The 23,952-nt window shown below is 39.7% G+C and overlaps 1 protein-coding gene across 2 annotated transcripts in view; it reads right to left on the reverse strand.

The window, feature by feature from the left end:
* The window catches only part of LOC144638611 (phosphatidylinositol 3-kinase regulatory subunit alpha-like), a 40,274-nt gene that overhangs the window by 8,164 nt on the left and 8,158 nt on the right, over positions 1 to 23,952 (reverse strand). For both annotated transcript variants that reach the window (XM_078497811.1, XM_078497809.1), the window contains exons 8-19: positions 18,816 to 18,995; positions 16,094 to 16,234; positions 15,386 to 15,488; positions 13,461 to 13,556; positions 11,474 to 11,562; positions 9,741 to 9,840; positions 8,586 to 8,681; positions 7,727 to 7,907; positions 6,070 to 6,210; positions 3,617 to 3,735; positions 2,133 to 2,309; positions 255 to 314 (exon numbers count right to left, since the gene is read on the reverse strand). In XM_078497811.1, coding sequence (XP_078353937.1) covers positions 255 to 314; positions 2,133 to 2,309; positions 3,617 to 3,735; positions 6,070 to 6,210; positions 7,727 to 7,907; positions 8,586 to 8,681; positions 9,741 to 9,840; positions 11,474 to 11,562; positions 13,461 to 13,556; positions 15,386 to 15,488; positions 16,094 to 16,234; positions 18,816 to 18,995 — 1,483 coding nt within the window. The remainder of the gene's footprint in view (positions 1 to 254; positions 315 to 2,132; positions 2,310 to 3,616; positions 3,736 to 6,069; positions 6,211 to 7,726; positions 7,908 to 8,585; positions 8,682 to 9,740; positions 9,841 to 11,473; positions 11,563 to 13,460; positions 13,557 to 15,385; positions 15,489 to 16,093; positions 16,235 to 18,815; positions 18,996 to 23,952) is intronic.

The following is a 23,952-nucleotide window of genomic DNA, read 5'->3' on the forward strand; positions in this document are numbered from 1 at the left end:
ACGTTTTCCCGCGCTTTGTGTCAGCTACATGAATTTGCTTCGAGTTTTGATTGGTTCACTGGATTGTCAGTGTCCTTTGTGATTGGCCAGAGTAATTACTTTGGTTTTGGTTTTACGACACTCAATTGAAAACTGCTCTATCGGGGTTCTACTGTAATAAAGCTTTTACAGTAAGACACATTCTCGTCCCCAGAGACGATTGTCCCTCTTAGAGAATGAGTAATACAAAATGGTGCATTGAAAGTTTCACTCACTCCTCGCCAATTCTTTGCTTTACGTCCTCTATTTCCATTCCTTTCTCTGATGTGAGAACTCTGTGAAGAGAAAATAAAACCGATAGGTTACAATCCGTGGTTCAGCTGTCATTCTTTTCAGTTGTCTTCCAAACAGAACCTTCCTTTTTTCCAGTGTCTGGTGACTTTATGTGAATTCCGCTGACGTTGAAAATAGGTCAAGTCTGTTACAAGCCAAGTGGCCTATCAGGCGGAAGCTTATCCCGGTTTCCTTAGCACTGAAGCGACAAGGAGTATTTCTAGTCCCCCCTGGATGGGATGCTAGTCCATCGCAGGGTTACCCCCCCCCCTCCCCCCAGCATTAAATTCACCTGTACCCATTTATACACCTGGGTGAAGAGAGGCACTATGAGAGTAAAGTGTCTTGCCCAAAAACACAACGCGGTGCCCCGGCCAGGGCTCGAGCCGGGGCCGCTTGATCAAGAGTCCAGCGCACTAACCATAGGTGACCGCGCCTCCCCATGACGTTAAAAAAGATGGAAATTGCTTTGTCAGATTTTTGAACAGCCAAAACTAATATTACTGTCGTAGGAAACCTAAAAATAATGGTTCAATTCAGTTCAAAATTGCTATTTTAGAGCACTGAAACTGTTAACAAGCGTTTTTGGCTGTGGATTGCAACTTGAAGAATTAAGGCTTAGCTGTTCAAGTTGTTTCCGCGTGTCTTCAAAAAATCGATGTTTTTAGCCGTTGCTTGATTTCTCTCCGTAAATTAAGTTTACATCTTCCTTTAGATATTCAAAGATAATGTTTTCCATGGGTTAAGTTGTCTACCACTAATTTCAGAACAGTTAAGACCAAAAATCCGCAAAATCCCCTGTGACGTAGCTCCTGTAACGATTTTGGACAATTTACTAAAGGCGACAATACACGAGCAATTTTTATGTGACAACTTTTATTTGCTCGTGTAGATAAGAAAAATTGGTCAATTTTTATGTGATAAACATATTTGTTGACAAGCTGGTGTGTTAGCTTTTATGTGACAAATAAAAGTTGTCACATAGGAAAATTGCTCATGTAGACAACTCGTCCCATAAAATGTGGCAAAAATTGCGACGGCATATGTGGTCCCCAATATACCTTCAGATTGGACTACGAGTACAAGATTGAGTACGAGTACGAGTTTTCAAACCAATTTCGTGTGCCCCCTATAATCACTTATCACACCAATCTTACCTCTAACGTTTATTTATGTGTTAGTCAACAACAGGAAAGAGTTTTAGTTTGGGGGATATAATTGTGCCGAAATTCCAAAGTCGTACTCGTACTCGATCTCGTACTCGTAGTCAAATCTGAAGGTCGCTAATCTCCCACTGCGCACTGTGCGCGCGTATCTCTGCTGTCCAAGGTCATTACTGGCGCACTAAGCTTTGAAGACCTTTGAACTGCCGACAAATAATTCGGGAATAATTGTTGTGTCACCTACACGATCAAATCGCCCGTGTAAGCCCGGCTTAAAGGGACTGTGTCGCGGGGATTTCGCAGCTTTTTTGGTCTAAACTTTTCTGATATATGTGGTAGGAAACTTTACCGATGAAAAACATTATCTTTAATCATTTAACTGAAGATATAACCTATATTTGGGGATAGAAATCAAATTTTGGCTATGAATATCGATTTTTTGAGGGTGCGCGGAAACAACGTTGGCTAACGTTTTCAAATTGCCATCCATTTCCATCCGAGCCATTTTGTGCTCTAAAATAGCAATTGTTAATAAAAATGGACCATAATTTTAAAGTTTCCTACGACGCAAATATAAATTTTGGCTGTTCAAAAATTTGTCAAAATCCGTGACATGGTCCCTTTAAGTTTGGCCTCCGGCAGAACAGTGTTACTTACAAATAGTATTGTTGTTTGCTTCTCTGTAGCTTTATAATCTCTGGCTTGATGCTGTTCATTCGTTTGTTCAGAACACGAGTCTTCTCGGTCATGTTAGCAATCTCACTCTCAAGAGTGATTAAGATTCCTTTCGCTTCTTGTTTTTTGTGCTTCAGTAACTCGTAGTTTTGACGAAGTCTGCAAGTAAATATATTGTAAAAGAAAAGAGCAGTAAGATAACTTTATTTTTCTAAACGTTCGATAAAAGAACTACCAGACTATCGAGAACATACCGTACTGCCCCCTTATTTGCTAAACTGGGTATCTTAGATATTTTTCAAGTCAATGCATTACAAATAGCCAAATTTATGTTTTATTATCATAACCAATTATTGCCTCCGATGTTTCGTTGTTTGTTTTCTACAAGTAGTCAACTACACAGTTATGACACAAGAATAGCCAAGTGTTATCGACCACATCAATCTTACAGTCAAACCGGATGTTCTTTTGATGGGAACTTTGCAATGTTGCGGCGCAATGTTCCAATATTGATTGACAGTTTGCTCGTCGTAACTTGCAACTTTCAATTCAAATTTGCTCGAGCAAGTTGCCAAGTTCCGGTTTTCATTTTGCCGTATAAAACGAGATTGTACCACCTTTGTTTTAAAGAAACCAAAAATAATTGCCCCTTATTCGACTGTTCATCAACAGAATGCGAGAAATAAGCGACAGGCTTAGTTTACATTGCTAAGTTAGGAATTACGCTTCAAAATCACAAACGTAGGCCGTAACTTGCGGAGCAAATTTGAATTTTTAAGCGAAATTCAAAGTTTGGCGATTTCAACTAAGCCTGTCGCTAATCTATCGCAGTCTGATGATAAGCAGTCGACCATAGGACAATTATTTCATCCTTCTTTGAGACAGAGGTAGAATTATTATGTTTCATACGGGAAAAATGAAAACCGGAACTTGGCAACTTGCTCAGGCAAATTTGAATTGAAAGTTGCAAGTTGCGACGAGCAAACTGTCAATCAATATTGGAACATTGCGCCGCAACATTTCAAAGTTCCCATCAAAAGAACATCCGGTTTGACTGTAAGCAGTTTACATTACTTTACCAGGATTCCTACAATTTGGAATTCTCTCCCAATATCGATCACTGGTTCGACTGGCTTGTCTTCTTTTAAGGAAAAAATGATTGAATTTTTAATGAAATGAGTCTGAATTGACCTGGCCGCACATCCACAACTAAATTACTAACAAATTGATTATTGAGGTGGCCTCCCCTATAAGCCTGATGTTTCTTGATGGTCTCCTTGCCCTGTCGTAATGCTATTGCAGCTGTAGCAGCATTCTTAAGTGGCTAATAAAATGATGATGATGAGGATGATGATGATGATGATGATGACGACGATGATGACGACGACGACGACGATGATGATGATGATAATAATGGAAGAACGTTCACGTAGCCACAAAAACCGTTTTTTCCGTTGTATACTCACATTGCTCTATTTTGCGGGGGAGCTTCCTTTTGAAACGACTCATGCAATATAATCTGCTCATCAATCATTTTTACAATCTCACGGTGTGCATCAAGTTCTTCATGATAATCTGTTATTCCCTGGAAATGAAATGCTCTACATATTAGTCACAATCTAACCTATGTTTCAGTCATTACTTTATAGTAAACTCTTTTTAAGACGGACGCCTTCGGGACTAGTCCCAACTGTCCGTCTTAGAGAGGTGTCTGCCTTATCGAGAGTCGAAGTAACGTGACACCAGTAATTCTGAGGTAATAAAGCTATTCGCAGTGAATACACGTCTGTTTAAAGTCTGGTTTATTCGCTTACTTTAGCAAAACCTAAAACCTGGGACAAAAATGATATTAAAAAAATTGACTCTGTTCATTACAACCGATAATTCATGTCTGTGAGTATTCGCTTGTTCAAGCAAACGTTCACGGCCTTTAGTCTAAAAAGTTAAGTGTACACTAGTACTGTACACTGGAAGAAGACTAAAATAATAAAAAGAGTATTCACTACTTGAAGCAAAAGTTGAGATCTACAAACTGTAATACTGTAAGTTGAAAACGACCTCTTTAGTGCCCCCGCACGTACATGCAAGCAGAACGTTATCCGTTAAAGAGTTATTGTTTTTGGTGAGTAAGCTTGGTATTTAAGGCGCTGACTAACTTTCCGGCTTAATTTAGGTCGATACGTAGTTTTGAAGTATTTTTACTCAGTAATAAAAAACACTCCTATAGTGTCCGTTGTCCGTCTTGGAGCGGTGTCCGTTTGTAGGAAGTTTAGTTACAGAAAAATGACTGAAAAACGGCAGGGACCAACACCAGGTGTCCGTCTTGGTGACTCGATACAGTTTTTTCTGGGCCATACTTACAATTTGCAATTGGCCTTTAAAAGATCTTCCCTGACTCGGATCGATATGAAAATTACACCATATATTGCTTTTAGATTGAAGTTTACTTTGATAAATATTTTAAGGTAATCGATATTTCCATGGCAACGATAAACAGAAAGCCACCAAATCAGTAAAACCTGATTTTTGTCTGAATCAGATTTGCCGCTTAAAAACTAATACCAACATCTTAAACTATGATGTACTGCAAATGAAATATTCAAGAATTAAAAAATTCTGTATGTTTGATTTCGAATAAATCGCAAAAATGTTTCAGATTGTACTTTTTGAGTAGCGATAATAAATTAGCTGAGACACAAACACTACGTAGACGAAGTAATCTCGAATAACGCCAAAATGTGTATTAAAGTAATCTTTCGAAGTCGTGAAAGTTTTGTTGAGTTTCCACAACGCAATTCTGAGAATTTGTTTTTTTCTTTAAACCACTCGTATGGTAATTTTCAGATAATTTTTGGTTTTAAGCGCTTTTTGAAAAATCTATAAAACGGCTCGATAGATTTTCTTTAAACTTTCAGCACGGAAGCTCGATTGTGTAAACAATTTAATTGCAAAGTTTTATTATCATTGATTCACTGGAAACTTTTACATTTAACGATAAAGTAGGCCTTCGAATGGACGAATCTTGCACAGTATTAAACTCATCAACAATAGATGAGCTTGGGCGTTGGTGCCTCAAGGTTGGTGGAGCCCGGCGATGCACAGCAGGGAAGAAGGTATCCATGGTAACCCTGAAGCGGCCACCACCCACCTAGGCACCGTCACACTGAAGGACTCAGTGGAATACTTACCGACCTACCACGAGGCTCTAAGACCTACCCGAGGGAGGGTGGGCCAGGCAAAAATAGCGAAGCTTGCGAGCAACTGTGCTAGCGAAATGAGCTTGCGAATGATAGCGAGCAACACGCTGCGTGAAAGGTCATGAAAAGCCCCTGCGAAGGCCCTGGGGCCACCCCGAGCTCTAAGCGGCCAGCGGTAACGGCCTACTGCGTATAGGCGTCACAGAGTGCCCCAGCGAACCGCCAAGGTTGCAGGCGGGCTTCGTGCATCCAAAGGTTGCTGGAGAGCATTGCTTCGAGGTTAACTTAGCCTAAATTACTTTTAGCCACATTAAACAATTTTACTCTACGGCTCTACGTTTTGGTCATAACTTATTTACAACTTGTAAAATTCATCAATAATTCGAAAGGAATGGCTCTAATGAAAAGGCACTAGTCAGGTTACATAGATACGTTGTAAATCCCAATATAGATTTAGATATTCTATAATTTTGATATAGAATGGACCGCCCGTGTTGAACAAGTAAAAGAAATCCTAATCGACAAAAATTCTGTTGCCATGAAATTAAATTGACTTAGCTACAGTAACTGCAGGTTTGAGGTTTTTATCGATTGAGAGTTGGCATAAGCAATGCAAAGCAGACAGAGATCTTTGCGTGACATGGGGACAAGTCAAGAGTGACAAATATAGTACGTGAGTCACACAATCTTCTTAGCGTGACCTGAACATAAACCTGTCTAACCTGTTCTGCCTCGACAAAATCGTCGTGGATTTTCTCATAGTCGTCTGATTTTTTCACGAATTCGTCATGAACTCTTTTTAGTCTTTCTACTAGATCATCCGCATTATTTCCAGAGCCCTGACCGCCTTCTTCTTCATCATCCTGTTAACAAAAACGAACAAAAAAAAAACACGCATATATGTAGGTAAGCAGAACTCAATGAAAATGATAATAATTACCCCCAATCCACTGATATAAAAGAAAACCTCCACTCTTACGAGTTGATGTTGAATTATTTGGAATAATGTCTTAATTCGGAATTTTATCAAACAAGGGAGAAATAACATTTAATAGTATCAAAAATGGAAAAGATTATTACTTTTAAATTTCTCACACGCCAAAAAATCCAATTTCCCGCGGGCATGGCCGTCAAACTTTTGACGTTTTCAACCAGGGGAGGCACCAGCCGAAACTTTTTCTTCCGAGCAAATTCTTGGCAAACAAGCAAGACAGATATGGCGAGCGAACTGGCTTTGTGTACATACTTCGCAGGAGAACGCACCAAAAGGACTGTAGTCAGGCTGGTCGCCAATTGGGCAGAATAATACAAAGGGAATACAAAAGATTTTTCTGCCCAATCAGGAGGTAGTATTCAGAGAGCTTTTTGAACTGGTCTGGTAAGACTCTTTCCCCAGGGGCACCTTTCAGTCGCTTCAACTTTTATATGCCGATTTTTTCCCCGCAGTTTCGTGCTATTTTTTACCCACATTTTCGCGTTTCCCTCGCCCCACTAACTGCCCCTGGGTCTCCGAGGATGGTGTGAAACAATTATATGATTAAGCAACCATTACATCCAAAATCCAAAATGGCGGCGCTCGGGACATTCAAAAGCCGTATTTTTTTTCCATTTTATTATTACGACTAAATATTATTTCTCCCTTATTATTTCAAACAATTCAACGTCAACTTGTCATAAGAGTGGAGGTTCCCTTTATATTTCCTCATTAGGTGCCCCTGTTATGAGTAGGAACAGCACTTTTAGAACGAGCATAACTAATTTTTAAGCAATTTCGGCATTTTCTCAACTCGCAATTTCTTATCGTTTTTTAGAGCAATTTTCAACTGAATATTGTAATACCAAAACCAAAGTAATCACTCCGGCCAATCACGAAGAACACAGACAATCCTGACCAGTGAACCAATCAAAACTCGAAGCAGATACATGTAGCGGGCGCGAAGCGCGGGAAAACGTGCGCGAGCGAGTCACGCTTGGTTTTGGTTTTACTTCTGATTGGAAAAGAAAGTGGCGCGAGATTTTAAAACCAATTACTTAACGTACAGTTAGAGCAGTTTTCAATTGAGTGTCGTAAAACCAAAACCAAAGTAATTACTCTGGCCAATCACAAAGGACACAGAAAATCCAGTGAACCAATCAAAACTCGAAGCAAATACATGTAGCTGTCAACGAATCGCGGGAAAACGTGCGCGGGCGAGTCACGATTGGTTTTGGTTTTACTCCTGATTGGCCGAGAAAGTGGCGCGAAATTTTTAAACCAATCACTAAGCGTAGTGAAAGCAAAACCAAAACAAACGCAAATTACTTTCGACACTCAAGTGAAAACCGCTCTATACAAAACCAAAGCAAACGCGAATTACTTTAAATCCTTAACTGCATTACCTGGTCATATTTCTGGAGTGGAGTTGACAGTTTTACATCCAACTTTGGATTGTAAGAAGCCAGCGACCTTGTCTTGTAATAATTGATAAGTTCTACCACAGACGGAAATGTCAGCGGTTCGGAAAACCCATAATATCCGTCCTTGTGAAGAACACGGATAAGCTTGTTCAACCCTCCTTTCCTAAAATCAGGTAAAAATGTAAAAAATGTAAATGTTGTTTATAGTGGTCATCCACTTAGCTTCGACGGGGCGGTAACCCTGCGATGGAGTAGCGTCCCATGCAGGGGGGAGTAGAATTACTCCTTGTCGCTTCATGGTACAGAAACCGGGATAAGCTCTGGCCCGATGGGCCAAACAAGGCTCGTATACAGCTATTTCGAGAAAGGTTGTCGGAAAAAAAAAAAAAAAAAAAACATCATAGTGCACGCGACAAGAGCGAAAGGTGGTCTGGGTATTCACTGGAATTTGCATATTGGCCTATAGGAAATTTACAAGTTTGTATTTTTGCACGTGGAGAATTTGTTTTTCTTCTCAGAAGGCTGTAGCTGTAGCTGTAGCTGTAGCTATCTGTAGCTTTACTTTTACTGTCGCATGTCTTTGAGTGAGGAAAAATTCTTCTGAACTTCAGAGGGTCTAAACGTACCTTGTTTCTACATGTCTGAAAAGAAAGAAAACCTGAAAATTGCGCTTATTTTGTTGTTATATCTCATTAGTATTCAACACGTGCAGTAGCTCAATACGTCTACCCATACTACCTTTAGGGATTGGCTTGTGCAGTTTTGTGCTTTTTTCCGACGTTTCTCGAAATAGCTGTACAAACTTATTAGGAATTTAACCAAAGAAATGAACACAATATACCTCAAAGTTAACGTATACTCCCCCGGAAATCGCCGCGAGTCCCGAACAATAAATACACCGTCTTCTTGATCTTTCAATCTCTCGCTGACAGTTTCTCTGAAATGAAAAAAAAAAAAACAAAAAAAACACAGAATATGTACAGTCCGACTCTATAAATCGGCCACCCTCCATACAGCAGCCACTTTCCAAAGTCCCGATTTATTTGTCACTAAACTGCTGCATTTGATACCTCTATTCAACGGCCACCTCTATTAAGCAGTGGCGGCCACCTTTTAGCTATCGCAAGTGTATATTATTTATATGTTTTTTTTTTACCTCCATTTAGAGGCCAGCAAATTATTTTTCCAAGCGCGATAACAAAAAAAACAAGAACTGCAATTTAGTCTCTACTATAACAAGTCACAAGTCGCGTACACGTGCAAACTTTTCACATCCAGCGCTATACAAACAATTCGCGTCAGAAAACACCTCAATTGACGACGACTACGACAAGGAATAAGCCATAATGAAGAGCCTTGCAGAAGCCTTGCGCATAACTGACCAACTCCAGCACTTTGCCCAGTTTAACGGGTACCAAGACCTTGCCCAAGCTGTAGGAAAGGCAAATGACGAGATCTCGTCATTACAACTCCGCACCCCAAAAAGGCAAACAGCATTGACGGATTATTTTAAATAAATTGTCCGTGAAATATCCTGAGCTAAACTTTTTCACATACTAACTGTTGATGCAAAAAGGCCTAAAAAACGTGTCAACAATGTTGTGCATATTTTTCTGTACATTATCAACCCGAAGTATTGTACATTTAACTACGTGCCCTCTGTGTCAGAGCTAGAATTGCGCTTGCATGGGCTGGAAATGCACTTAATGTTTTGTTACAATGAATTTTGGATTTATCTTAATATATGTTCACGTTTAAAGGCTTGGATTTGCAAACGTAGGAGATGGGGAGCGGAATGATTTTTCCTTCCCAACTCCTCTCCTCACTCCTCATTCAGCCTCACTCCTACTCCCTTGGGCACTTTTTCCTCTCTCCCCAAGCTCCTCCCGAGTTTGAATCAAAGATGGCGCAGGGCTGATGTCCCATTAAATCAAAAACAGACTTAATTGGGGACGAATTGGTCAATGTAACAATTATTACTGAATATAAATCTCACTTGTTTATTTCTCCCCAGTACCATGGACAATCTTGCAGTCTTTCAGTGGGTTTTTCTTCTGGAGTGCCTAAAGAATGTGGTCTAGATGGTCTTGGTGGTACTGCAAAATTAAAAGTGATCATTAAAATAGGACGTAACGTGTCGATCATCGAAAACGTAGTCGATAATACTTGATATTTATACCTAATCGTACCTTTTTGGTACACTTCGGCCGCACATCAGGCGAGTTTGGTCGAGCCATGGTTCGTATTTTGGCTCGACTGCGTCTCGCCAAAATACCCATGGTGAGACCAAACGAGCCTGATATGCAGCCGAAGCGTACCAAAAAGGTACGATTAGGTATTTACCGTACCCAAATTCAGTTAAAACTCCGGTGATATTAATTGCTCTGTTGAAGCCATGCTTGCTAGGTACGTAATGCAAAACGTGTTGACCTGCTTGTATTGATACTTTTTTGGTCTTCAACACTTTTTTAAGTTCCTTTTCTGATCTCTCTATGGTGGCATATCAGGTCAGTGACTTGATATCGTAGAATATCAGGACAGTAGATCGCGCTTCTGATTGGCTACTTGCGAATTTGGGTACGGTAATTGTCCATAATTGTCAATCGACACGTTTAATTTGTCGATAAAAGTCGATGATCACAAGATTTTTAACTGATTATCGATTTTATCGACAAAAATGCAGACACGTTTTTCAATCAGCCACGAAATTCAAGTAAGTGTGCGCGGCAACTGTAGTCTTGTCGCCCGCCATATATCATTTTTTGTAATTCCAATCAAAATCAATCAAAATCGAACAAGTCGTTAATCACAAGAAATTGTTTGATCGACTTTAATCGATTTCCGATATTTGTCGATTGATTAGTATCGAATTCGATCCACAACGATCGAATTTTATGGACTATCGAAATTATCGACATGTTACGTCCTGATTAAAAACAATTCTTTAGAGATATCAAAATAACACAAGTGCAGGATAAGATAAGCTACTTTTATTTGAATTCTTCACTACAAGTTGAATTTAGAACGATTCAAGAGCAGATTCATAGGCCTAATTGTTTTGAATGAAGACTGACGTCACTAATCAATGTTAGGTGCTCTTATTAGATTTACAGAACATGTAAAGGATCAGCTCATTAAAGGGACTATGTTACGGATTTTAACAGATTTTTGAACAGCCAAAATGTATATTTGTGTCGTAGGAAACTTAAAAACTAATGGTCCATTTTCATTAACAATTGCTATTTTAGAGCACTTAAACTGTTTTTAAACAAAAACGCACTTTTAAAAACGTGCGTTTGGCTGCGGATGGCTCGGATGGAAATGGATTGCAATTTGAAAACGTAAGCCAACGTTTTCAAATAGTTTCCGCACGCCTTCAAAAAAATTGATATTTATAGCCGAAGTTTGATTTCTATCCCTAAATAAAGGTTTTATCTTCAGTTAAATGTTCAAAAATAATGTTTTTCATGGGTAAAGTTGCCTACCACTTATTTCAGAAGAAAAATCTGCGAAATCCCCGTGACAAAGTCCCTTTAAAGAGCTAAAAATTCATTTTCGGCACTGGGAATGTGACTTTGTCAAGTGACGTGCTGCTACTTGTATACATACAAAAGCTTACAACCGCTAACACAGACCCAAACTCCTGTCCTAAATGGAGCTTCACTAATTTTGCACATTTCAGTTTACATGTTAAAATATCATGATGTTCTTGATATCAATTTTTGTTACCTGGTGGTGTCACTTCTCTTGCCCACTCTCCATTGGTTATTAGAAAGTTGATAATTCCTACTGTCATTTCGTAGTCTTCAACCAGTTTCCTGTGTACATGTAACATAAAATAACCATCATTGTTATATAGCTGGAATCTTCCCAACAGCGTGTGCTCTTATTGGCTACTTTGAGGTCACGTGACATCTAACAATAAAACTGTTTCCCGCCAAAAATCTTTGAGCGGGCAACATTGCAAAATCTATGATGTCACAGAGTAACAGTGCACTTTTACCCGCGAATGTTGATCCACAACTGCCTTTTTTCTAAGTCTCTGTTGTGTTAGAGCAGTTTTCAATTGAGTGTCGTAAAACCAAAACCAAAACCAAAGTAATTACTCTGACCAATCACAAACGACACAAACAATCCAGTGAACCAATCAAAACTCGAAGCAAATACATGTAGCTGGCACGAAGCGCAGGAAAACGTGCGCGAGAGAGTCGCGATTGGTTTTGGTTTTACTCCTGATTGGCCGAGAAAGTGGCGCAAAATTTTTAAACCAATCACTAAGCGAAGTGAACGCAAAACCAAAGCAAACGCATAGTACTTTCGACACTCAAGTGAAAACCGCTCTATGTAACAAATCGCAAATCAAAAATCACCCTCGGGAAACCAGTTAATTTTTTGCCTCGAGAAACATCGAAATTCGAGGGAAACAAAAATAACTGTTTCCCTCGGGACCAGTCATTAATTAAGCGTATATTGTGACAAAAAATTTTGATAAAGTAATGTCAGTTTCGATGATGTTATAAGCTGCAGAGCTTAAATCATTTTTTTTCTGAATTTAAAGTAATGAGCTCTGTTACATTTGCATTTTCTTTAGGGTAGTTGGTCAGGCATCCAGAATTTCTCAAAGCACCAAGCAAAATTAATAATACATTCTCATGTTATATTATTCAATAACTGTTGCTGTTATAATTTTGCGATAATTTGAAAATTATCACAGCTATCAATACTTAGCAAAACTATCGCGATTTAATTATCTATACATGAACTTATAATCGATGTGTTTCAATCACGATATATTAACTGTGTCACGAAATTTAGCCAAATTTACACCTAAGAAAATGGCCACAAATTGAGTGAAATGTAAAACAGTGAAGGAAGATTTCAATAACACAGCAAAATACAAAATACAACCCTCCAAGTTAAGACCATTTTTGTCGCCATGGCGACTAAAATTTTGGAGGTGGCGACTACATTGGAACAGAAGTCGCCAGCCTGGAGACTAAAATTGAGAAGAAGGATTGAAAGCGTGTACTTAATTTAGTGACTAAAATTTTTCAATGGTGACCAAACTTGAGCAGTTGGTGGCTAAATGGCCACTAAGGAAAAAAATAAACTTGGAGGGTTGAAATAGAGTACGGATGGACAAAAATTGAAGATTAAAATGGATTGCAACATGAGTTTTTAAAAAAACTGTTAGGCTGAACAGTTTTGACAGTTTATCTCGTTTGTCTGTAACTTTTAGCTATAACGCCCGGGAGACATAATTATTTGTTTGTTTAGAAGCTATGGTTTTGTCATTGAGATCCACAGAAGTAATTTCTTCGCTAACATTAAGTTTCCTATCATGAATTTAGCAAAACTTGCTACTGAAAATTATCAACAGATTCCCTTAAACCTTCGCATTAATTCCCATTTTTAGTTAGAGCGGTTTTCATTTGAGTGTCGAAAGTTAATTGCGTTTGCTTTGGTTTTGCATTGCTACGCTTCGTGATTGGCTTAAAAATCTCGCGCCACTTTCTCAGCCAATCAGAACTAAAACCAAAACCAATCGTGACTCGCTCGCGCACGTTTTCCCGTGCTTCGTGCCGGCTACATGTATTTGCTTGGAGTTTTGATTGGTTCACTGGTTTGTCTGTGTCCTTTGTGATTGGCCGGAGTAATTACTTTGGTTTTGGTTTTACGACACTCAATTGAAAACTGCTCTATCACCCTGACTTACATTATATGCTGATGGTTTGGTCGTAACAAGATAGGAACAAATGTTGCAGATAGTTTTCGGGATGACATGTCATTCCATTCTAAACTTTGGCTGACCCTAAGAAAAGAAAAAGAAAAAGAAAATTTGAGCACCAAGCATTCTTAAGAGAGCACTGAAAAACAATCTGCAATATATTTTAAATATGAAATATATTTTAAAATAATATATAAACAATAACCTCCATTTGGCAAGAAAACATGCAGTGATATTTGTGCATGGACATAATCTGTTCCAAGAAGCAAACAGTTTTTCGAGAGCGAAGTTTGAGGAAAAATGTGATCTTCAAAGTACAGATAACGTCCAGTGACAAACATCAGTGTATATTTTTGAAGCCAAATGGAGGCAATTGTGTTTGTTATTCTTTAAATATTTTAAATACAAGGCCACTTATTTTGGAGGAACTTTTTTAAAGCTGTTAAACATCAGTTGAAAGTAATTAGACTACATTCAAAAACATAGTTAGTTTTTATACATGTAGTTCATTCGAAATGTTCAGTTCTGTTCAATTTAACAATAACGGGATGCAACCTTAAATATGCGAACTAAAAACGTGATTTTTGAAAACTGGGGAATATTTAACAATTACTCCACGAGTGCGCATTAAATATGAGAGATGGTAGATAGATAGTTGGCTATAACAATCTCATATCCAACAAGTGTGAGGGGAATCATTGTTTTATTTAAAATGCCCAAAGACTTACAACATTTGAGCTCCCCAGCTGTTTTCGTCGACGCATATTGGCTACCATATTTGTGGTCAATGGTATATGAGCTCATATACCATTGCCTGTTAACCAATTAAAACTCAGGAATTGCAATATACCATTGCTAGTTTTTAATAACGCTTGAAATTCTCCAGTGTTTAGACCAATCGCATATGCGAAAAATATTTGATCGATTATAACAAAGTCTGTACTGGCAAAATACATGTACAGTAAAAACCCGCGTACATAAGAACACCTATTTTGGCGGTTCAGGCTGATTTGGTTCTTATAAATTATAAAGGGTTATAATCTGCAAAATCAGCCTGTAAGTGTTCTTAAGTGTTCTTAAAAAAAGTTTCTTAAAGTTAGGAACATACTAGGCTACCAATAGATGAAATCAATATATATGCACACAATTGTATTTTAATTTAAATAAAATTGATAAATCAAGGCAATACTGTACTGTAATTGGGGTGGAACTATTATGTGTGCAATGAAAAGTAGTGTTGATCTTTGATATTTTTCCATATAAGAACAAATTTAATTTTTTCAGGCTGAATGTGTTCTTATATAAATGGTACTTTATTTCCTAAAATCAGGCCTGGGTGTTCTTAATCCACTTGTTCTTATACGCGGGTTTTTACTGTATCTCGCCAAGGACTTGGCCTTGCCCAATAACCTCAGTTTTGTCACAAGCAAAGCTAGCCTTTGAAGTAGGTGCTAGAGAACACATCTATTTTGTATGATTACAGGTCTCCCTATCAGCTACAAGAAAAAATAGTTGTATCTTAAATATTCCAAGAAAACAACCTTTGTGTCTGTTCCAGTGACATGATCAGCCTGAGTGAGCGTATATCAAACATGGCTGTAAACCTCACGTTTGGTAAAAAATTTTTGCACTATTTCTCTACAAATATTTTCTAAATTTCCAAAGTTTTCTGGCTACGAAATTTTAGCATCTACATGTAAGCTTCATACCAACAGGAAAAAATTCTGGACCAATTTTGACCTTTCAAGGCAAACTCACTCATTCACTCACGACCCTAAGTCCCAATAACCAGACATGGAATGTGGACTATCGATCAACAGGCTTTCAAGGTTTACAGTAAGTGTAAATTCTAAAAGATGTCTTACTATTAAATTTTATTTAAAATTAATTCTAAAAAAATAAAGGACTCTTACCTGTAGAAATGCCTCAGCAGGTACATAAGGAGGGACTTGTTTTCTTGAGGAAGATTTTCAATTAATTCTGTGAGCTTTGTGCCAAGAGCATCAGGATTCTCATCTTAAAAGAGAAACAAACCGGTGTCTTTACCAATATCAATCCTGAAACATGTGCTTATCTAGTTTATTTTGTTCAGAGATACCTGATCTTAAAGAAGTTAAGGAAGATTAAGATGGATTACAACAACAAACTTGAAAAAACTGACATGCAATGCATGCAGAAGCGATGACATTTCACAAGGCGTCTTGCATAATTTTGAGAAAATGTGTCAAAAACTTAACGTAAATAAAAGTAGCTGACACCTTGTGAGTGAAACAGACTGTTATCCAACTGCAGCTTACATTTTTTAAACAAAAGAAGCAATGTTAGTGATTATATATTAAATAGCATAGTTAGGATCTGATGGAATTCAAATAAATACCGTAGTTATGAATCCACAGGCCAAGGATGCAAATAATACATTTTCTTCGTAGATTTGCTCAATTCAGCAACAGTAATATTTTATTTTATATATATATATATATATTTTTTTTTTATATTTCCCTATGTTGTCTCAACACTGAAAGATTCCGTTATATTGTAGTGTGACATCAATAAACCACATACGATACATGCAACTTGCAGTTACACGTAACTTGCAGTTACACGTAACTTGCAGTACTTACCCTTGAATGTTTTAACAAAAGAGAAATATTTTTCTTCAGTAAACACACAGGTTGGCAGCTCATTTAGATACATCTTAAGAACTGCTGCAACACAGTGAGGATTTCTCCACTCTTCATCATCCATGTTAACATTCTTAGCACCTTAAAAAGGAAAAAGTTAGAAACTGAAATCTAACGAGCACAACGTTATGAGAAACACAGTGGCCTATCAAACTTTTCAATGCAGTTCGGATTATGTACTGTGCATTCCGAATGGGTGAAAAACTGGGTTTACATGTATAGAGATAAGACACTACTTGGGCCAAACAAAATCACTACATGGGTATGGTAAATACAGATGATTTCTCACTCGATAGTTAAAATGCACCCATTTCTTCCCAGAATTGCACTCTTACTGGTCTAAAAGTCAAAAGCCTTCCCATAACAATGGCTCCAGAAAGGCCAAATAAAAACTTGTACAGCATCCCACAAAATTGGAACAGCAGGTCTTAGAACTCTTCTTGTTTAACCAATTGTGTATCGAGGATGGGTGCCTGGGATATATCAGGCGGGGAGGAGGGAGGCCCGGGGGGGGGGGGACTCCTATATGAAACGGTCGGGGATGCTCGTCGGAAATTTTGAAAAGAACCCCTAAAAGAGACCAATCTGGGTGTGGCTCCAGCTTTTCTTGACCCCTAAAAGATACCAAAAAAATAAGAATAGAATTTATATTATTTTGTATATTTTTTCGAGTGTAACCTTAAACGAGACCATTTTGGCTTTAAATATTGGCCTTTTTCCGGAACACCCTAAGCGAGACCAAAAATCCGAAATTTACACCCCTAAGCGAGACGACGAGCATCCCCGTCACTTTCATATGCGAGTGCCCCCCCCCCCGGGGAGGGAGGCTCCACTGCGTTCAACCAGATCCCTCCCTTCCAGATGGAATACAGCTTCCATGGATGGCAATCCCTGCAAAACAGCCACAAGCCTCCATGCCCATGCCAAGACCTGCCTCACTGACTAGATCAGTGGAAAGAAAGAAAGGGGAAGGGGGGAAGAACTCAGTCACACTAAACATCACTAAAAAGCGCCATGATACAAGTGCCCAACACCATGCCATAATGTCCAGGAATGTAGACTCCTGAGCCTGGCAAGAGCTAGGAACTGCTGACCACTAAGACAGCTGACTGCATACCCAATGTTGGTTAACTTGATAAAATTGCATTTAACTTCATTTAAGAGGAAATCCGCCAGGACTACGAGTAGTTATTGGACAAAATTATGTACCAAAACTATTTACACCTGATTGCAAGCTTTTGTGTTACTGCTTCAAATATCTTATCAAAAGAAACAACACCAAACATCGAAAACAAATTTAGAAGTTCCACTGAATTCCCATGAATCCCTTAAAAGATGTAAGCTTTTGCCCATAGCTTGTGAACTTTGAATACATGTATCATTTTCTCAGACTCTGATAAGAAATTGTTGTACCAAAATTATTAATTTTCCACCTTATTGCAAACTTTTTTGTTACTGCTTCAAATATCTTATCAAAAGAAATCTTTTCTAACAACACCAAACATAGAAAACAAATTTAGAAGTTCCACTGAATTCCACTGAATCGCTTACAGTCAACGCGCTTCACGCATGAACGCTCGGCGCCGTAAGGTTCCAATATTCACGTCAACATTTCATGATTCAATTTGATTGACATGCCTTCACCACAAGATTGAAAGATAAAGATCACGTTTCGAATAATCAAATCATTCATTTGTAAATTTTGCGCGAAAGCGACCGAGAAATTGAAAATGTCGGAAATTCTAGCAAAGATAAAGAGCAATGACCTCGCTTTTGCGTTTGTCGAACGAACAGCAGCTTTTCTAAGCAAAACGCTCAAAGAAATTAGACACAACATCGTCTCCGAAGTAGGAGAATTGTTGCCTCAAAATTTTGTTTGTTCGAATGGGAATTCCAGTAAGCGCCATCCAAGAGGAGAAACTGCATCTTCAAAGGTGTGTTGTAGAAGAAGAGAGCGGCACAGCATTTAGTTTGTCGATTCAAGTGCACAATAGCTTGGAAAAGAACAATTCAATCAAACGAGCGCATAACTGCTTGAATGCGGCGGTGACACAGTCGCTCATTTACATGTAATTTGTTCCCGCGCGAAAAAAAAAAAAAAAAAACGAGCACACAGCCGAAATTATTTTAAAAAAAATTATCAATTGCCATAACGTCAGATGTCTTATTTTCAATTTTACCATGGGCTTTTAAATACTTTCAATTTGATTTACAATTGTTCGATTGAAGTTTCGAAGAATGATTTCATTAACTGAAAATGAAATCGGTGAATGAAATATTTTATGAATGTTTGAAGTTGTGCGTTCATGCGTGAAGTGCGTTGACTGTAAAGACGAATTTACAAAATGGCTACACGTGAGATTTTGCCTATAGCTTGTGAACTTTGAAATTCATTTTCTCAGACTCTGATAAGAAATTGTTGTTGGACGCAGGTGTTATCACGGATAATTACTTATACATCTTTACCTTTGATTAAGTGTAGGAAATAACACAATAGGATTTAAATTATTCTCACTGGTACTTAATTTTTGTCCAACTTTAATACATGTAAATATTAGTCGACTTCCTAGTGGATTCCGTCTTAAAACCTAATGATAAAGTACAGGAACCAGTACAAAATTTAGTGGAAATTGCATGTTAATCCAGATGTTTAATGACTTACTCTGATTTAACGCAGTCTTGAGAGCATTCTTTTCACTTCCTGATGGCACAATACTGTAGATTCCAACTGTTCTTATTAAATTTCCTCTCTCAATGGCTTGAACACATTTCATCACTACAGTCGGTGCTGGTTTATCAGCTGGACGGAACTGTGCACCAAGTTCTGCTCCAAAAACTGGAACTAAAAAACACAGATGAAAAATTCAGCATGGATGTCTCTTTTTGTTTGCTTATTTATGTTCTTACTCGAGAGACCTCTTAGAAACATTTTCCTCCTTGAGCAAGTGTCTTGCCCAGTGTGGTGTTGTACCGTTTAAATAAAACCACCACAAGTTAAACACAAGTCTGATTTATTGACTTCATGCTCGCGACGACTACAAGGGAAGCGGGAGTTCCTTTCGACCGCGTGCTCGTATGATTGACAGATGTCACAACACTACATCTCTCCCCTTCTTGATAATAAACTTACAATCATATATGTCGGCTAACAAGATCAAATAACTTTACAATAACATCAACAAATGAAGGCCTAAGCGCAAGAAACGCACTTTGTGTTTTGGCCAAATTAAAAAAATGTCACAAACGACTCCAAATTTCGCATGCAAGTTCGTTTACGTGTGCTTAACATTGATCTGTATTCAAATTTGCTGAATCTAGCTTCGTTTTTTAGAAATTACGGGTGCAAAGAACAAAGGCGTTTTGCAAAGCTTACGTTCTCCACAGTCAGCCAGCAGCATGAGTTTTTCGACACATCGCGTGTAAATCTTTCCTTCTAGCGTTATTTAACTGTCCGGGGAGGTTGAAAAACGTGTCAGAGCCATGCTTTTTAGTTCCTTAGCCACCATTTTGAGGATTCGCTTTACGAAAAGGACTGGATAACACATTGTGACGCGATGTCACCTGATAGGTGTCACGTGAGAGGAAAGAGAGAAAAAAAAAATGGCCGTTTGTTCCTGAAAATCATTTGAAGCCTTTGGTTAGTTTTAGCGTAAGTGCGGCTGCCAGGTGGTTGAAGGACATCATTAAGTCTGAATACCCGTAAGTTTACAGCATCGCTCGAAGAACTGAGTGATGTTTCTGCCTTTGTTTTGTACAACAGCGCTGTTTAGCGCTTCGGAAAAAACGTTGCAAACAAGGTAGTTTTGAGCCTGGCCGCACAGAGAGTCTAAAACAAGAGGTTTCTTGCCGGGAACTTCGTCAACGCGAGTTTTACGGGGTCCACTTGGGTTCTGCCGCGACAAAGTTGCCGAGAAGTGACCTGGTTTTAGACTTTAAAAAATTCTTTATATGTTCCCCAGGGGACGTTCCCTCGCAAAATTATTTTCTGTGTCTCATTAAATATTCATCAATCAATAAATCAATCAATCGATTCGTGCCTTAGTTTATCTTGTTTTCGCGGGATTTTGTAGATGTGTGATGATGTAAGGAGTGGAGATAGAAGTGAGAGCAAGCCGGCGGCACTCAACTGAAAGCAAAACTAGTATAATGTGACAACACGAGCAAGCGTATTCAATCAACAATCAGTCTTTATTTCACTTTCACCTCGGCAAATTACAGCTAACGGTAACACTAAACAGAGTAAAATAGTCTTGCCCGAAACAACAAAAACTAGCTAACCGCAAGCAGACTGCAGAAAAGCTAGCTGCAAGCAAACTGGCGTGAAAGCTTAGTTGCATTAAAAGCGCGATCTATAAAAGGTTGAGGCTGACTCTGATCCTAAACTTAACTTGAAACGGCTTAACTCCCTAATCCCTTGGGGTTAGTGTTAAACTTTATTATTTTTTTTTTTTGCGTTAGGGCTAGGCTTTTGCGTTAGGGCTAAGTCTGTAACCCTAATCTGAAACTCTAACCCCGACCCTACGGCCTTGGGGTTACCTTTTGCGTTAGGGCTAGGACTGTAACCCTAAAAATTTAGCTGACTTCATCGTCTTGAGAAACAAAAGGTTTCCTTTGTTTATTGTTTGTAAAAGAAAAGTCAAAAGACGCCGCACAAGCAAAAACCTTGTCTTTTTGCATGTGTTATTTTTCGAAAACGAAGGAAAGACCAGCAAAACTAAATACAGGGCAGTGTTGAGCACACGTAAACGAACTTGCGTGCAAAATTTGGAGTTGTTTGTGAGAATTTTCAATTTGGCCAAAACACAAAGTGCGTTTCTTGCGCTTACGCCTTCAAATGATAAGCATGCCTTCTAGTAACGAGTCTTTTAAAATGTTAAGTGTTTATGCTAGTAGATTATTTGAACGTAATCTGCGAGACTCGCAGGGGGTCTCCTTTGTCTCTGTGACCTCCGCAGGCCTCCGTCATTTGCGCTTGGGGGGTTTGGATCTTCATCTTGTGTCGAAACTTCGGTTTGTTCAGCAGGTAAGTCCTCTGGTTCTTCCTGTTCTCTGCGATCTCCTTCAGCTCTCAGTTCTTTTGGGATGATTTTAAACATGGATGAGTTTCGCGTTATGGACTTGAAACCGTCGCTAGCTGTAACCATAGATCCTTTCTTTTCCTCAACAACAAGGGGTTCTGGGTTAAAAGGAGTGCTTAGTTTGTTTTTCTTTGGTTGTCTCACAAGCACTGTATCTCCTGGTTTGATATTGCTTGGTTTCGTGCCCAGTTTCGAGTCTGCATATGCTTTGATCTTTGACTTCTGTTCTGCATCTCTCTCTGCCATAGTCTTCTGAGTTTCCTGCAGGGTGTGCTGTCTAGCTGGTGTTGGTGATACTTCTGGCAGGGTGATCTTGAGTTTCCTTCCATTCAGTGCTTCGCTTGGAGATACATTCGTGGTCGTGTGTGGTGTCGCACGATACTGTCTGAGAAATTTGTACAGTTCCTGTTTCCAATTTTTTCCCTCAACGACAGCAGTTCGCACACACTTCTCAAGGTTTGGCATAAAACGCTCTGCCTCGCCATTGGCTCTCGGCCAAAGAGGTTGAACTTTCCTGTGATGGAATCCTAAATGCTTCGCAAAGTAGCTGAACTTGACTCCATTAAAAGGGGGGCCATTGTCTGTCTTCAGCTCGTCAGGGATTCCTTGCCTTGCAAATATGGCGTCGAGCCTCGGGATGACAGATTTGGCTGATGTGGACTTGACGATCTCAACTTCCGGGAAGCGGCTGTATTCGTCAATGACTACTAGGAGATAGTCACCCGAAGGGAATGGTCCAAGGAAATCCATTGCCAGCATTTTCCATGGCCCACTAGGTAGCGGCATCATCTGCAGAGGTTCGATTCGCGATGACTTGCTTGGAGTTACTGCTTGGCATGCTAGGCAGTTATCGACTTTATTCTTGACCATCTTGTCTATCCCAGGGAACCAAACTTTCTCACGAATTAAGCGCTTCGTCTTTACGATGCCTTGATGTCCCACATGCGCCAGTTCTACGGCTCTTTCTCTCAGCTTACTTGGGACAACGATTCTGTTACCTCTCAGTATCACTCCACTGTAGACCAGTAGCTCGTCCTTGAGTCTTTTGTAGTCCAGTATCTCAGGATCAGTCCAGCGGTCTGTCTCGATCGCCTTGATCAGTGACTGGAGTGTGGAATCTTTCTCTGTTTCAGCTTGAATCTCTTGAAGTGTCATAGCCTTTGGTACGGCATTGGTGCAAACATAGTTCACATACTCATCGGCAACGTTTCTCTCTACGGTTGCTTGGAGGTTTGGGTGTCTGCTCATGAAGTCAGCGGGGTTCTCAGCATCCTTTCCGGGTCGATACACAAGATGACAGTTGTACGGCATCAGTCGTAGCTTCCATCGGTCCATGCGAGCTGAAGTGGGCTTGTGACTCTTAAAGATGCCTAGGAGAGGCTTGCGATCCGTCACGATTGTAAACTCAGATCCGTAAAGGTAAAGATGAAAATGTTCCAGAGCCCACACGATCGCTAGCATTTCCCTTTCTGTTTGTGAGTATCTGGTTTCCACGTCACTGAGTGCTCGACTCGCGTAGCTGATAACCTTGCCGTCCTGCGCTAGTATTCCTCCAAGACCGACAGGGCTTGCGTCGACAATCACTTCGGTCTCTTGAGCAGGATTGAAGTATGACATGACATGGTTCTTAGTCAGACTGTCCTTGAGTTTGTCGAACGCATGTTGCTGTTCGTCTGACCACTGCCAAGGTGTCTCTTTCTTGGTGAGAGCCCGTAACGGTGCCGTGATTGTAGCATACTCTGGGATGTAGCGCGATACGTACTGGGCCATTCCTAGTAGTGACTTGACTTCGCTAACACTCTCTGGCTTGGTCATGTTCGTGATGGCCTCTATCTTCTTAGGATCGGCTCTTATTCCCTCTCTGCTGAAGATGTGGCCGTAAAAATAAATGAGATCTCGCTCTTCGAGAAACTGCATTTCTCCTTGTTCAGGCGTACATCATGTTGTTGGAGTCTGGTCAGGACACCATAGAGATTCTGGTCATGCTCTGCTGTGGTTGCTCCGAACACGATGATGTCGTCAGAGATATTCTTGCATCCCGGTAGGCCTGTAAGTATTTCCTCGATTGCATTCTGGAAGATCTCTGATGCAGCGTTTATTCCGAACATCAGACGTTTGTACCTCCTCAGACCTACATGAGTGCTAAATGTCGTGATGTGGCGACTCTCTGGTTCTAGCTCAAGTTGATGGTATCCGGAGGAGAGGTCTAGCTTGCTGAAGACGGTCGCACCGTTTAGATCGGCGACTAGGTCATCTCATTTCCTGAAATTGTAGACCTCGTAAGTCGTGTTGACTTGGGGATTGAAGTGAGCGGTAAGTTTTTCGACGGCCGTTTTGTAATCTTTGTCTTCGCCGGTGCCTTCAAGCGTGTCGAAGATCTCGTCGACTTCGGGACCGCTGTAATGTAGCAGAAGAGCACGTTTTTGTTTTGCCTCTTCGATACCCATTCCTACAATTAGATTCTCGAATCTGGCTAGCCATTTCTTCCACCTTGGACCCACATTGCCGTCTAGGTGTACTTGGAAAGCCGGGAAAGTCGGAAGCGAAACTGCCATTTTGTCAAATCTTTGTCAGGATTATCTTGTCCGCGCTTTGGGATTTGAGTTGTGTTGTCCGCACTTCAGGACTTGAATTGCTTTGTCCGCGCTTTGGGACTTGAATTCTCTTACTGGATACGCTCCGTGGATCCTCGTCGCCAGGTGTGGTGTTGTACCGTTTAAA

The sequence above is a fragment of the Oculina patagonica genome, chromosome 14 (genome assembly GCF_052425735.1).
Source record: "Oculina patagonica isolate OP01 chromosome 14, crgOcupat, whole genome shotgun sequence".
NCBI classification, from domain to species: domain Eukaryota; kingdom Metazoa; phylum Cnidaria; class Anthozoa; order Scleractinia; family Oculinidae; genus Oculina; species Oculina patagonica.